A 16,827-nucleotide genomic window follows, 5' to 3' on the forward strand; every position below is an offset into this window, starting at 1 on the left:
CCCACCTGTGCCCCTGGTCACAGCACTAGAAAAGAACAAGAAAACCCAACCCTCCATTTGTACACCTAAGGGAAAGCCCAGCTCCATCACTGTCCCTCTGTGCCTGCTGCCAGCCCTTCCACACATCCCACTTGGACTCTTTTCTCCTTGGGGCCTTCCCAGGCACAGAGCTAAATGGCTAAGATGCTCCAGTGGTCACTGGCAGCCACCACAATGATGTTCAGCTCCACCAGGAATACTGTATTGGCAGCAATGCTCCTTTCCTCTCCAGAGGATGGTCCACCTCAATGGTCTCAACTTCCTATGACTCCATGTGCACTCAGAAAGACAAAAAAAATTACACAAATTGTTTTGTTGTTGGTTGTTTTTTTTTTGTAAAGGCTTCATGATTTTGCTGTCCATCAGCACAGTCCCAGCATATTGCACAACGTTTTCTTTATTATAAAAAAGTCTTCTTTATCAGGCAGGAAGAAAGAAAATTTCCTCAGGAGGCTAATGTGTACTATTTTCTGTAGTTAGAGGTAAGTGGTTGCTTGTGTGGCCATCAGGAAGTGCCTAGCAAAACAGAACAAGGTGTTATTAATAGCTTGTCTGGAAACAGAATCTCTGCTCCCTCCCCCAAAACACACTTCTTTTTTTCTTGGGCATTTCTTATATGCCTTTTACCTCATCTCTCAAATGAGAATTATACAAATCTAGTTGCCTTCCCTCCTCTCTTCCCACTCACATAACCTTGCCAGGGGGCAAACTTGAACCAAATTTGAGGAAGGCAAAGGCCTTGAAGGCTATCTACAGGCTTAAATGAGAAAAATAAAAGTAAAATAAAATCAAGTAGTTGCTAGAGGAGCAATCTTATTAATGCCCAGTCAAGGGAAAGGTGAAGTCTGCTCAGCTCTTTCACACTGCTTGGCACTGACAAGGAGCACCACTGAAGCCCTGCAGCAGGCAGAGACTCTTCTCCAGTCTGCAGGCCAAGCAGAAGAATAGGTCAAACCCAAACCAGGGCAGGGAGACCAACCAGGTCAGGGAAAACATGCAAATTTTGGTGCAATATCAAAAAAAAAAAAAAAAAGAGGTAAAATAATATAGTAAGGGTAATGGAAGGAATGTAGGAGAAAAACCTCTAAGAGACTCAGTTTCATTAATTCAGCTTCTTAGATAACACTTCCCTTCCTCGTGTGTTAGGTTTTCTGATTGTTTTTAAAAGCTGTTGAATCTCTGCTCATAGGCATGTCAAATGGAGGGTTTATTACAAGCATCTGAAATTCTCCTGGGACCAAGTCCCAGAGTTGTCCATCCTCAGCTGTACCACTTATTCAAAACTCCAAGCAAGTTTTCCTTACCGATGTGGATCTGTAGGAGCCCAGTCTGAAACGGCAAAAAATAATTTCTGCTACAAATCTTCCAAAGCCATGTAAAATTCCTGCAATGCCAAACAAGATTCAAATGGTCACCAGTGGTAAACATGTATTCTTTATGGAAGTATTAAAACAAACCTTTACACGACACTTCCACAGGATGCAGTGCAGTCAACCACTATGAAAAACCCTGAGAAATTACCCCATAAAAAAGTAACTATCAAGGGTAGGGGAGAATTCTATCATTCAGAAATGCATTGATAAAAGCAAAGCTATCCAAGTAAATGTAATTCTCTCTGCCAGCTTTCATGGGTGAAAATACATTCTGTGGGACAGAAATATCTACTTGGAAATGCAGCTCTTAGCTCCAGATCTCTTTTCTATGTTCTCTTCAAATGAGAGCCAAGAAACAACTTGTAACCAAGATACCTCATTATGTCTTGACTAGTAAGGGAATACATACACACAGATACACCCTTGCTCCTCCAGAGGTAAACAAACTATGTCATAGTTACCAGAAGGGAAACAACAGCCCCTCAGAACAGCAGGACTGGACACTGGGACACCAAAATTCAGTAGCTCTCATGGCACATTCTGATGCATGCAAATGTGCACTTTGTCTTAAACCTGCTAGAGGTTCAGGACTCCCCTGTAATTTATTCATAACATAATCACCACGATAAGTTCTATCAGAACTCATTTTTTTAAGAGGGGAGGTACTGATAATCACCTGTAGTTGAAAAAATTCCCCCAATAATGCCACAGAGCCTCACTAAGAACTGCCAAAAGGGCATGTGTTCTTCTGTCACTGTCACCATAAGTGAACTGATGTCGTATTTCATGAATATTCCTGACACCCCATGGCTGCCAGCTGCATGGTTAATTACTCTTTCCTGAAAGAAAAAGAGAGAAACACAAGTTAGTTACTTGTTATCAGTCACAAGAAAACCAGTCTTACTAGATGTGATGACAAAGAGCTATTTAATCAGAGTTAGCCATCAACAGAGGACCAGGGAACATCAAGGTAACTTTGACCAGTACCTTCTAAAAAGTCAAACATCATCAAGTAAAAATTTACTTTCCTGGTCACTGGTCTTCTGTGCTACAAGATCAGTGCTGACTATCATGCTCTCTTCTCTCAAGACCTGCTCACACAGTCCTTTAAACAAGGATGTTTACAACTGGATTGGTTTTGGTACCTATGAGGCTAAGTGTCACAGTCTTAGTCTAGCCTGTGAACTCAAGGGAGTGCACAGGTATAACACTGTGTCCCAACTCTTTATCCACTACTAGTAATCACTTAAATCAAGGTGAGACCTTCAGGAGACATTAAAGTTGTTGAACAGCCTTAGTGATGGCAGTTTCCCCAGAAGCTGTATATAGAACATAGAATACCAGGTTGGAAAGGACCTTGAGGACCATCTGGTCTGATCTTTCTTGGCAAAAACCTCTTTTCCAACTGTTTGTTAGTGATGTTGTTTCACAAAACAGTCACACAGCAAGAAATACACCTCAAGAAACAAACAGCCCAAACTCACTATGACTACCTGGCACCTCAATCCTAACCCAAGAACTTCTACAGTTTCTTCTTGCTTGTCCAAATTCTTAAAACAAAAGACCCCAAAGAGGAGAATGTGGCTGCTATAAACCTACTTTGAAAGAGATGTTTCAGGGGAAATTACCTCCACACAACCTTAAGCTTCTTTCAAAATTTTGCTGTCATTTTATTGTTAGTGAAAGGCATTGATAAATGCACTGTCAGGTCAGTCTGGCTGAAAATATATAAGGGCAGCAGAAAAGTACATAATTGACTGAAGACAAACTCAGCCACGTCTAAGCTAATAAGAACAGAGAAGACAAGACAAGCAGGACTGAACAGAAAAGCAATATATCACAGCTCCATTTCACCTGTGGATTTAAGTCTGTGCTCAGAGCCCATACAAAATACAGTGTAAAATAGAAAGCAGAATACCACTTTGGAAAATACAGATTAGGCAACTCTTCAGTTAGCTGACATTGACATAAATCATATTGGTTTTTCTGCTACCATGCCAAAATAAAATGTCACAATGCTGTATCCGTTATGATACAGGTCACAAAAACATTGCAAGAGTTAAATAACAAAACCAACCAGAGTGTTTTCCATATTTCAAAAGCATGACAACAGGCAGCACTCGAGGATGGATGATCAGGCATGCTAGGAAGGAAGAGAATACTGAAGGTAGCCGAACAGAACCTGCCACTGGCAAGGGACAGAAACCTATTCTTGAGTTTGTATTTTCTCTGTTGTTTCCCTAAGCCTTGCTGGTCCTTTGAGATCAAATGGTGAAAAAAGAATACCAAGTTACATAGAACATGCAAAACTCCACCCTCAAAAGATACAGAATTCTTTTCCGGCAAACCACTTTGGCCTGCTTCCAGCTCCTCCTGCTGCAGAAGATTTAACTTGTGCTTGCTAAAGGCTGCTGCAAATAACCAACCCTGCATCAGATAGCTCAATGAAGCCTGGCTAGAATTATCTTTTCAAAACAGCCAAACACAGTATCTCAAACATCAGCAACAGTGCAGATGAGTCTGCCCAGACCTCCCAAACTCTGCTGTCCTCTGTGTTCACCACTGGCACTTAGACCTCACTGCATTCAAGTTTCAGCCATGGCTGTCTGACCACCTTTTTCCACATCTGCATATGTGCCTACTCTTATAAAATAAATGCACTAAGTTGTTCAGTGAATAACTGCTCTTAATAGCCCTTCCCAGCTCATCTGCTAGGAATATTTGGTCTCCCAAGATTAACACAAATAAAGCTTTACAGGCAACAGGGCTATCTGCTGAGACAGTGGGAGCAAACAAGTAGGTAATGCCACTTTACCTCCACTATTCACAAGCTCTTCTCCTAAGCAACCTGTGGCTGCTGCAATGTTCATAAAAATAGATCCCCACAAAAAAAAAAATCATGAGCTAAGTTAGACTGGACAGTTAGTTGACAGAACCACCTTTATAGGAGGAGGAAAGGAAAACTGAATCAAAGAAAGGAATAAGGTCTAAGATAAGCAGTTGACTGACAACTCAAAGTTTGAGGAGAGCCTTAGTTATTGCAGATTGTGCAGAGAAAACATGAAGCAGATTGCTAGACCAGCAGGAGGTGGGAGTATGCTGCATTACCAAATTCCTCTTCATTCCCCTCTTTAATCAAGCTTTCCTGAGTTTTAGAGCAAACCTTTCCCTTCAGTGGTCTGCACGTCCCAAGTTGAACACCAAGACATCACCTCTACCCTGCTTCCCCAGCTGTATATTTTTCAGAAGCACAGCATGAAATTGTGAGGAAATAAAAGATTTTTTTCTCCCTTGGAGAACACCAAAAGCTGTGGTACAGAGAACTGCTGTCCTAATCCCCAGATTTCCTTTCAACCCAAGGCTTCCTTCTTACCTCTTGCTTTAGCTGTCATTTTTATACCAACTTTTCACAAATATTTTTTCTTTGGCTTTTGAATAAAAGATCAAAACTGAGTTCAGTGTCTGGAAATGAGACATGTAACCAGTACACAGGAGGCTTTTTTCCTCTTTACAGCAGTCTTTGAAATTAATACCTTATGATTTGCCCATGTAGCTTCACTGCAACAACTACTTTCATTATGGATTCAGAATTAAAAGCCTCTCCAAACCCAGAAGTGGGAGCTCTCTAGTCTAGAAAATAACTAAAGTTGGTGGTTCAACAAAGGTTAAACAAGACACCTGAGACTGTGTGTGATTAGTTTTTCATACAAACTACCTTTGTTTCCATTTCTTACACTCCTCCACATTCAAGCAAGCTGCTACATTTTTTAAATTTGCTTCCCACATGGATAAAAAGCTAAAGGTGGATTAAATATTTGAAAAGCTACACACTAGGGTACAGCCCTAAAACCTGGAGGATTTCACCACCACACCACTGTTAGCATCCAGTGAAGTGGAAATTACTGTGTATCTATCATTAATCCAAATATCAGACTCCAGAACCTCAGATGCAAAACACTAATGCAAGAATTTTGCATGTGTCATCATATATATTTCACCATCAGTATTATATGATTTACAGCTAAATCTAGTGCACTGGAATGTTCTGCAAAGAAATCCTTCAGGGTAGAGGGAATTTTCAAAACCATGGTGCAACTCAGTCTCCATTTTCACATTTGAGCTTTTGTTATGAACAATCCCTTTCAGAATTTTCTATGCATAGCTTTCTCTCACTGCTACTTACCCTTTCTGTCACTGAAAATTGATGAGTTTCTGCTGAAATTTTATATGTATGGAGTTTGGTTGGCACAACTGTGATAAAATACTGGAACATCTGGTTGTCTAGGAAAAAAAAATCTCACTGTTGAATCAAGTAGAGTCAAAGACCATCTGAGACATTCATAAATAAATCAAACAACATTAAAATAGTTAATCAGCTAAGCCCTTTCCACTTGGTACATTCATCAAGGAGTCCCAGCACTGCCAAGACTCCTTCAGCACCATATGCACGAACAAAGTTAGTTTCCAGGGACAGGACATATGTCCCATTTGTACTCAGAGAAATTTCCATTTCAGCCCTGTAATCAAAGGACTCATTCAGGTCAGACCACTCAAAGCTTCAGATGAAACACACAGATAAGTGTTTTCCAGGGCACTGGAGCAAGTTTGACACTGTCACATTTCGCATGATCTATACACATCTCACAGCAGGCTGAGTAGATTTTAGCCAGTGAATTGTACATTGTACATGAAAGCCCTTCTGAACTCGTTATGGTTTTTCTCTTGATTGGACTTCTATAGAGTTCTTCCAGAGCAATCAGCATGCTCATGTGTTTGGGATTGCTCTTCGTGCCATCCCCTAAGAAAACAAGCGTCGATAAGACTGAAGCGATTTGTTTCAACTACACTAAACCATTCTGGCTGAAACAGCCAAGGGCCTGACTGGCTCTGAGACAAAGCAACTGTGGAAGGTCCTGGGGATCACTCACAGGGAATGCCAGGGGATGAGGCAAGTTACTACTGCACAAACCCATCCTGCAGCAGCCTCACAAAATACACTGAGGAAGGGACAAACCAAGTACAGGAAGGGAATCTAAGACTCCTGGTGCATTTTTTTAAAACCAAATCAGACTTATTCCTCCCCATTATGAAAACAATCAATCTATCACTTTGCAATATGTCTAGAGATACTGTAACTTCAACACAGGAAAGAACTGCAAATCACCTTCAGCACCACAGCAGAGCACAGCGATTGGGATATTAAAAAGAGATGCAATGTAAGATGACATGAGGATAACTGAACAGGGCATTGCTCACTGCCAAATTTAGACCAACATGCTGTTTGCATATAACAGCACTCATGAAACATGATAATGTGGGAAAATATAGAAAACAAGATGCTTTTGTAAACACACAACACTTACGATCTGATGCAATTTTCTCTGTCCCATCCAGAGGATTAATAATTCCCGGAATAAGCTCTCCAAATGATAAATGATCTATTCTATGGGAGAAGTTATAGGCTGAAAGACAATACAGAAGAAGGAAACAATTTTAAGCTCTAAGATTCTGCACTGCACCTGTTTCTCACACTGAAATATTCTAACCAATGCATTCACCAGACACTGATGTGTACATCATTGGATTTGTGCCTGTGACTACATCAATACATCTACACACGTTTCAAACAAAACCCAAAACCAAAATAGTTAACAAAAGCTGAATATCTCTAGAAAAGAGCTTCTAAACCAACTTCTAACTCTATTTGAATCAAGGCTGGAGCTGAATAGAGTTAAAATTTCAGGACAGGGAAGTTCTAGTTGGCCAAATACTTACATTATTCTACAGTTCAGGTTCTTGTATACAATGGGATTTAAAACATTAAAATTTCATCAGTCATATGTACAGAGGAAGTATAAGGGAGTGTCCAAATTACTACACTGCCTGATTTTGCAATGGCATTTAAGATCTATAAATTGTGTTAACATAAATTCATGGCCAGACATTTAGAGGTTTACCCAGCACAGAGTTAAGTTTTCAATCAGTCACTCCTGTCTCACTCTAAGTAAGGCAGCAACACACGTTTAGTATCTGGACTCACAACTCAAAAATTAAGTTTCTAAGGATGAAGGTCAGAAATTTTTAACCATTTTACATGGTATCTGTGTACTCCAAAGAACATCTGAGACTCCTGTGGTATCATTACAGTAGAAACAACCTTAAGATAATTGTAATAGTGTTAAATGGATGAAAGTAAGTTGCCACCGAGTCAACTCATAGAATCTTCACTTTCTTCTACAATGCAATTGCACAGCTGAAGCACCTTTACAACAGCAACCTAACATGAACTAGGAGACAGCAGTGTGACCAAAATGGGACAAGTTCATGTGGAGACAACAGAAAGAACTTACACTCATGGCTTACAAGGGCTGCCAAGTGTGCATGGCCTCGAGGGTGTGGTATTGCCCTAAAGGAAGCAAGATATGTTCTATGAAAAATTTGTTTCATGAATCCACACAAAAGGCACAAGCTTTCCTAAACAGGAGTATGTAGAAAAGTTACTTCTCCTCTTCTATTTCAACTAATCCTTTATCTATGTATCCATATGAACAACCATATTTTATATACATTTAAATATATGTAATATATCTGTATGTTTTACAAACCAATATATATTAAAATTGTGTGTATGTATGTAAAACCCAACTAAGATATTCTTATTACTGCCAAGTACAGACAGCCTGAGGGTACAGCAATCTTGGACTCACAAAATTCATCTTACATAAAATTAGTGTCTGGAATTTTTAGAACTGTCAAAAACACATCAAGTCATTAGGATGTCAGAAAAGCCACCAAGTCCTACCACATGGAAAGCTGCAGAGCTGCTCAAGTGACTAAGGAAAACTTGATTGTACTTGTTCTATCACTAAGCACATTAACTGCACTTTGCATTTGCTCCCTGATAAAGCAAGTTCAAAGAGTTTCCCTCCTGTAAGACACTGGAATTCATAACCACTACATTACATCTAACAATGCACTGTATTGTTTCATTAACTTATGAAGAAATTTAACTGTGCAAGAGAAGGTACCACACGGAAAATAATCCCAAACACGAAGGTTAATAAAAAACAGTCATTAACCTTGAAGTGTAAAACACACATATGCACACATGGACTATGTGGAATGTAGAAGTCAAGGAGGGGTTTATTTTCAGGAACTGAACAGAACATACTTGCCCACAGTTATGTGAAAGTTCCCTGCCACTTTATTGACATAGAGATGCCCATGAATTCTGCATGCATCTGGAGACTGCAATGAATTATCTTCCCTGCATAAATAAAAACAGAGAGAGTACTTAAGAATATTCACTAACAGAAATAACAGCAGTACAGTTACATTTCTTTTTCCTAGCATAGAGGACTAGAGGGAATGGTCATAAGCTGAGATGAGAGAGTCAGATTAGATGTTAGGAAAAATTTTTTCCCTGTGAGGATGCTCAGGCACTGGAATAGGTTGCCCAGGGAGGTGGTGGAGTCACCATCCCTGGAAGTGTTTGAGACATTTGGATCTGACACTAGAGGATTTGATTTAGGGTTTAGGGGTTCCAGCAGAGTGGCAGGTTGGACTTGATGATCTTCGAGGTCTCCTCCAACCTTGATTCTATGACAGAGCATTATCATCTACCTCTCCTTATGATATCCTTCTGGAAGGGTAGCAGGAGTGGTGGAAGGGAAACTAGTAAAGGTCAGTTTGATGAAACCCATAAGCTTCATCCATACTTGTATCCAGAGATAACCTACAACACTACCTTGTAATATCTCAACAGAAAACCTAAGACCATAAGTATATCCTGCTGCCTTGGGGATTTTTTTCCCCACTTCTACAAAAAATACCTTGTTGGGAAAGTTAATGCTACGATGAACAGAACCAAATGCATTTTGGTCACATTAAGAATGCTGTAGCAAGAACAGCTTTCAACATTTATTTTTTATGAAACCTTTCTCTTCCCACTCCAGTTGGAGTGTCCACAACTCAGAACATATTTCCAAATCTGCTTCTTAGAGGGAGATGAAAAAAGAAAGAGGGGTTTTTTAAGCACATCTCAAGCATAAATACCATCTCAAATACTGCACGAACAAGTAACAGAGAGGCACAGAAGGACTTAATTAATCTGAAGATATCAACTAAACGAGAAAACAAGATTTTTTGAGCCTTCTTCAGGCTTGTCTTAGGAAGCAAGAGCCCATTTGGTCCTCAGACAGGGGCACTGCAACATGGAAAGTGCACATGGCATATCTGGTGTTTGCTTTGTTTTATTCATTTATTATTTTTTTTTTGTTGGGGTTGGATGGCTTGTTCGTTTAAGGGGAGAGAATTTCAGCTTTCATGTAGAAAGTGTTTTCCTCTGGGGACAAAAAAAAAAAAATAAATAAATAAAAATCACACAGCATCTAGGTTCAGGCAGACCAAACCTTCTATGCATTAGTCTCTCAGCTGGAATAAAGTGAGAACAGCAAGGTTTCTCCACACAACCTTGACAGTGCTATTTTTGACACAGGAATTTATTAACAAAATACATTTGTACTCCAAGGCTGATTCTTTTAAAACCTTGAGGTATAAAGTCACAACTAACAGCAGGACTGTTTTTAAAAGTTGCTGGACAAAAAGAGAGCTTTTAAAAAAAGATCCTTGTTTAGTTTTGCTCTGGTATTACCAATTCACATTAAGAAAGAAGCCTCAGAGATAACAGAATAAAAAGGTGTGTGCATGTATTTTTTTGTGCATCTACATTCTGCATACACACAAATATACATATAAAACATGGAAACCTTCTCCAGGTTGGAAACCTCAGAGCTTTTCATAAAACAGCAGCTTTCCAAAGAAGTATCAAGCATACATACTATTTTAAAATGCATTAAAAAGCAGTGAGATCTTTTCTTACCAACCTTATCTTCTGGGGTTAGGGGGAATCATAACCACCCTAAAATGTGAAATCTAATTAATAGGGTAGGGGGAAAGGGGGAATGAGGACACAAAATCCCAGTTTTTCTTACCGTGGTGGCAGTGCTGTAGAAGCACTTTTAAATGCACTTTTGAATATCACATCTTGAAGAGAGTGTTCTTCCTGCAGCCTACTCTGAATTAGTTGCAGCATCCTAAAGATTAGAGATCAGTGTGAAAACATGCAGCAATAAACCAAAATCTAACTTCACAACTAATTATTAGCTTCAGTTGCAGGTTGCAAATCAAGAAGTTAGCAAAGTTGATGACACTAGTCAAGTGTTGTACTAAACTTTCGGAATGATGTTTTATACAGAGCTTAAAGCTCAGGTGTTCACCACAGTGTGTTACCTAAATACCCAACTAGACAGACTCCCAGACAAGCTTCAGTTCTGTGACAAGACTATCAACAGTGGGCACACACACCAAGCTACTCCAGTTCAAATGATAAACAGTGTGTCAATTCTGTTACGTGAAAGACTCAGATTCATTTGTTTTAGCTAGAACATGCCAATTTGTTACTACAGTTGAGCTCTGACATTTAGATATTTCACACATTTGAACCCATCACGTGACTTGTGCTACCAAGCATTCATTTGGAAATGTAAGTTGAGTGAGTCCATACATCTTAGCATGCAACTGAATGACCCAACTCCACAGAGGAGTCCAAAGCCAATTTTTTTCCATAACAGAGATCTCAAATAATGAGAAAAGTAAAGTAACTATCTTTTTCACACATTTGCACTCTTAAATTACAAGGTGGAGCTGTTAGACCCAAGACACAATTCTGTCATGTGATTCTGGTCTACCTCAAGTACAAACCATGAGCATACATCTCAGTGCCTTACCTCTGCCATTCTTTTTGTTGTGGGGTGAGATCAAATGCTACCTGAAACAAAAATAACACAACCACTAAACCACACAGGAAGCATTAAAATCCCATCCATGAAACCCAGAAGAGAATTGGGGTGTGGGGAGTTACAATCAACTTCACACTTGGTACCACACATCGGAGTTTAGGAAAGGACTTTGTGCTATAAATAAAGCATTTAGTGTTCAAATATGGAAATCTCTGTCCCCTCTCAACCACGACTATTCACTTGTTTGCATTTATAACATCTTCTCCTACAGCTTTCACAACTTGAGTCAGCAGTCCCTGCCCTTCTCACCTTAGTCTAACACAGACTAGAAGTAGTGAGCAGCAATTTAATTCTAACTGATGTAACTGATACGGTTTTGATTCAAACAGTAATGAAACAAGCAGAGGAGCAATATTTGAAAGACAAGGGTCCAGGTGAAGATTATTTATTCCTAGGACCATCCCACATCAAGCACTAAAGACAAGCTACCAGACCTGCTATACTTCATGAGCACAAGAGCATCACCATAACATCTGTGCACCCAACTCAAAGCTAAATATTGATTAACACTGATGTATCCCAGGCAGTAAATTCAATTACAATTAATGCTCAAACATACCCAGAAGTTATGGCTGAAAGAGATCAGCTACAGAAAATTTCCTCTTTCTAAGAGGTTGGTGGGGAAAAAACCCCACGAGCAAGCAAACCAGTCCAGCAGTGCTTCACACCAAGATCGATGTAATTTTGAAATAAAAAGGGTAAGAATCAACTTACTGGTTCATAGATTAGCCCATCTGCAGAGGTGACCATCGTTTCTGCTAAATCCAGAACATCAGCTCCCACATCTGTATTAAAACAGGGAGAAATATTAAGTCACACAGATGAGCTGAGACAAGCAAAAAAAATTCCAAGCTGAAATTAAGTTTCACAGTGCAGTGGTAAACTTCAGCATAGGTTACTGCTCCTTCAGACTACCTAATCTTCAACACAAACTGGTGCACACTGACCAGAAACAAACTCTTCAGCTACAAATAATGTAAGGTTTAAGCTAGCCAAAAAAAGTGAGTCCTGAAGATTTTCTTGCATTCCTGGGAGAATCATAGAATCATCAAGGTTGGAGGAGACCTCTAAGACCATTGAGTCCAACCATTAACCTGCCACTCTGCTGGAACCCCTGAACCCTAAACCATATCCTCCAGCGCCAGAAGATGGAAGAAAAATTGTATCTCTCAGTCCAGGACAAGCAAGACCAGTCCACACTAATAATGGTTAATTACTTAAATGATGTCAAAATAATAGTAAGCATTGCCTTTAGACAGGAAGGCATCCACTGTACGTTCATGAGGAGGATGAAATTACGTGATGGTTTCAGTACTGCTAAACAGCAGAGCAGGTTAATATTTCCCAAGTTCATAAATAAACAGAAGTTGTTATAAACTCCTGCTGCTGAGTCGTGTCTCACAGTGAGCTTTTAGAATATTCCAGCTAGAGAGAGACTGAGACAACAGATCCTTTTCTTGCTGACAGACAAAGCAAAGTTCTGCGAGGTGTGAATGAGCTGGCACAGATACTTTCCTTCACAACTCTTAGCAGTTCTTTCAATGAGTCATATGCCATCAAGATCACCACATGCTATCGACATCAGAAGAAATTGCACTGTTAGTGTTCTGAACAATATCTAACTATATTGCATACTCTGAAGAGGCTTAAAGCTTTCACTGATGCAATACTTACATTGACACCTCATGGCAACTGTAATGTCAATGTTGATTCTTAACTTACTGGAAAGAAAAGAAAGGCATAAAGCTAATAAGTAACATTGAATACAAGTATCAAGAGACATTGCTAAAAGTCACAATTACTTGCACACACACGGTCAAGTAACAAAACTGACACCAATAAACTGAAGCTGTGTAAAATTTGGGTGAACTGAGATGGACTTTTACAGCACATTAAAGCACTGGTGACTCATAACTCAAGATAAAAGCATCAGATTTCCCTGTTGAATTTTACTATGAAACTCCCAACATACTTTTTGGAAATATTACTAGCCCAAGAGTCTCTTATTCAGAATAAATCATTTCAGTATTTTACACCTTTTTTTTTTTCCACACAACAGCAACAGCCCAATAAACTCCACAGAATGTAGTGTACCAGGACAAGGAAGGAATCACAAATCTAAAACCAAGTAAATATTTGAGCACCTTCCTTGTCTTCTGTCCTTAATATAGACCATTGTGTTGTCAATCCTCATCAGATTCCTCCAGGACAGTGACATTCAGGATCAGGCTGAGAAGTCGCTAAAGCCAGACATGTCAAAGACAGCTGGTTCTGCTAGCACTGCTCCTGGAAAGAGCTCTTTTCTCAAAAATGCTCCCAAATCATAACAGCAAAATGCCTGTTTGTTGAAATCATTATCCTGAACGTTTCCATAACGAGGGGAGGCAAAACATTGTTCTTTCCACTGAGGAAAATAAAAACCAAACCCAAACCAACACTGCAAAAAGCTCCATCACACCAAAAGTCTGATTGTGTGGCATTCCCCAATATCCTGGGAATTTCCTATTGGTTTTCATGTTAGCATCACAAAAGTAATTTAAACTATAATGAATAAACCTCCTCACTATAGTCACATGGTTCTATCACCTGCAGGGAGCTGATTCTGGAACTGAGCCGACCACAAACAAATCACATAAGCAAAGGATTCAACACTGGCTCAACCTGGGATCAGCCAGGGTCAGTAGAGAGGAGAAAAGCAGTTAAAGTGATACCAGTCTCCACTGGATTGAATGGTCCAGAACCACAGGCTGAATGATTAGCCCACAATCAAACTGGGAAATCTGTAGCAGGACATCTCCCAAATCCCATAATAGTCTTTTAACCAACAGACTACCCTTCCCATGTGATAGCTTTGCTGGGGATATAACCTACTTTAGCAGAGACCTAAATGTGAAACACTCCCATCTGTCTGCATGGATTTACTCTAACTTGAGTTTTTGATGCATCTCCCTTAAATTTTTCATGGGGGTTTTTTTCATTACAGAAACCTTGGTTGTTTCTAATGTACAAGACATCCAATTAATATATATATATCTTCAGCCTGTTACCACAGCAACTAGGCAAACAGCTTTTAAGTTATTTCAGCTCCAGACACATGACATTTAATGATGCTCAGGGCACAAAATCTGCATTAACTTCACAGGGACTCGTGGGTGCATGAACACCTCTGGAAGAAAGGCAAACACAGTCCAGACAGGCACGTGAAACCCTCAGCAAATGTATCTTCAGGTTATGTTTGTAACTGGGTACAAGGTCAGTAGTAACTTCTAGATAATGCAGTCAAAGTTCTCAGTGCTTAAGGTTCAACTCCTGCAGTACAAAGTATAATGGCAACACACAAACTGCAGGAACTAGAGCAAGCATCATGCCAGTGGCGTGGGTTTGCCTAGGTGATGAGGAGTTATGTATTACCATGTTCTCTGAGTTGTTAGCAAATAATTCCTCAGGGGACTCCTTCACCAAACCTACACTATTTTGACTTCTTCACTGCAGAAATCTCAATTCACCTTCTTCACAGATTCAAGGAAACAAAAACCCAAAATTACATCAACAGAAGAAAAATCAAGTCCCTTTAGCATCTCGTCGTTAATCTCACTCAGAAATTGCTTGCGAGTTGCATGAACGTTTTAAACCTATTCTTTCCTGAAAGGAAAATAACTCACATTTTAAAAGGAATTATAACAAATAAAACTTACCTAGTAAAATCCTTGTCTACTTCATATTCATATTTCATCCATGTGTCCCGGTACACCATGAACTCCATTACGGTCAGGAAAGCTATTGTTGTAAATGCTATCAGAGAAACTGGTCAAAGAAAGAGAAATTTAGATTGTGAGAAATATTAAACATCCCTTAATGATTCAGGAAATACAGCAAAGTAAGACACATCCTTGGGATATTTACTTCTAAGCTACGAGTGGTGCAACAAGTTCAAAGGCTTATCTGTAGGTTGCAATTGCTTCTTGAACTGTTTAGTCAACTGAGTTTCAGACATAATCACATGAGAGAGATTTCTCTCCTCCCTTTCAAATTAAGTGCTAGCAGTTTCCTATCTATCTGCAAATCATTCCAACAGTCCAAGAGATGAAGTCACTATTTCCAGATCAGGCTACCCCTAACCCAGTTCAACTTCAAGGCACAATTTTATCATCAGATGCATGAAGTAAAGGTACTTTTTACAGCCACAGCTTTTTCAGAGAAGCTCAAGTGACTAGTAAGGACAGTACCAAGCACATGTTCTGGAGTAAAGTGTTTAGCTCTTCAAAGCACTTTCCTTACTCTTAAAACTCAACTACACCTTCCAAGAGAAAAACCTTCAGAAAGCTGCTCTTCATCCTGATGCTTAACTTTTCTGCCTCTGGAGAATATTTCCCTCTTTCATTAAAGCATTTTTGAATCCCACCCTGATTTCAGCTCGTGCTCACTCAGTCTCACCCAGAAACCTGACACCAAGAGAAGGGCTTAGAGAGACAACAAATGAGAAAGTTTTATTACAGTCTTGGCACAGTGCACTTCCAGCTGTAATCTGTTACAAGCTTTTGCAGTGAACCTTTATTCTGGACTGTGTCTCACCAGCTTTACCCAAAAATCTCCCTTCAGAGAAGTGATCACAGAACCATCAAGGTTGGTGGAGATCTCCAAGACCATCGAGTCCAAACATTAACCTGACACTGCTGGAACCCCTAAACCCTAACCCAGATCCTCCAGTGCCACATCAGACACCTCTGAAACACCTCCAGGGATGGTGACTGCACCACCTCACCCTAACAGGGAAAACATTCTTCCTAACATCTAATCTGAATCTGCTCTGATGGATGTACCTGCCTTTACTTGAAGGTAATGAGCTCTGTCAGTCCACCAAAGAAATCAAGAAACCAATTTTGGCTAGTTTCAAGTAAGCACAGATGCCTGTCTTTGCCTGCAGAAGCTTCTATTCATGTCAACATCTCCACAAGACCTACCTGTGCCTCCGCTTGCTGAAGTCTCCACATAGCTCTCAGGAACCTTTGGAAAGGCATCCAATTCTTTCATCAAATTCAAGGTCTTCTTCCGATTCAGTCGCCTCATCTTCAGCACACTCCTCCACCTCCTCCTTCATATACTCCCTCTGATTAGAGAACAAATTGGTGTGGTTAAAAGGCACATGCGACACTGCTCAAACCAACTGGCTCTAATTATAAAGCACTAATAAGGCAATTAAAACCTCAGGAATGTGTTTTCAAGAAACACATGGACAGACAACTGGATGGTCACTTTTGCTTCAAGGAAACTGTTAAAGTTGGCCTGGACACTGCTGCTTACATTCTAACCACATCCAACACATTCACCATTTAATTACCAGGATTAATTTCTTCACCAATTAAATTCTCATTGGTATTGGATATATTGCATTTTAAATTCTAAAAACAGCAAAAAACAAACTCAGTCCTGAAGTAAGCTTGCTAAACAGCCCTGCCAATGCATGGAACTCACTGACTTAGCAGGGTATATCTAATAGGCTGCATAAACTCAGGAACATGTCAGACTGCTCTGAGCTTCTACATTCAGCCAACGTG

At 39.8% G+C, this 16,827-nt stretch overlaps 1 protein-coding gene across 1 annotated transcript; it reads right to left on the bottom strand.

The window, feature by feature from the left end:
* Positions 1–349: 349 nt before the first annotated feature.
* On the bottom strand, positions 350–16,381 carry ERGIC2 (ERGIC and golgi 2). The gene is made up of 13 exons (XM_009073388.1): positions 16,234–16,381; positions 14,968–15,076; positions 12,947–12,993; positions 11,987–12,057; positions 11,201–11,241; positions 10,406–10,507; positions 8,584–8,679; positions 7,763–7,818; positions 6,776–6,874; positions 5,596–5,693; positions 2,089–2,251; positions 1,344–1,423; positions 350–555 (listed from the first exon to the last, which is right to left on the bottom strand). The coding sequence occupies exons 1-13, from the start codon at positions 16,337–16,339 to the stop codon at positions 493–495; spliced, it is 1,131 nt and encodes a 376-aa protein (XP_009071636.1). The 5' UTR covers positions 16,340–16,381; the 3' UTR covers positions 350–492.
* Positions 16,382–16,827: the final 446 nt, after the last annotated feature.

This window comes from Acanthisitta chloris, unplaced genomic scaffold, assembly GCF_000695815.1.
Source record: "Acanthisitta chloris isolate BGI_N310 unplaced genomic scaffold, ASM69581v1 scaffold1934, whole genome shotgun sequence".
Taxonomy (NCBI): domain Eukaryota; kingdom Metazoa; phylum Chordata; class Aves; order Passeriformes; family Acanthisittidae; genus Acanthisitta; species Acanthisitta chloris.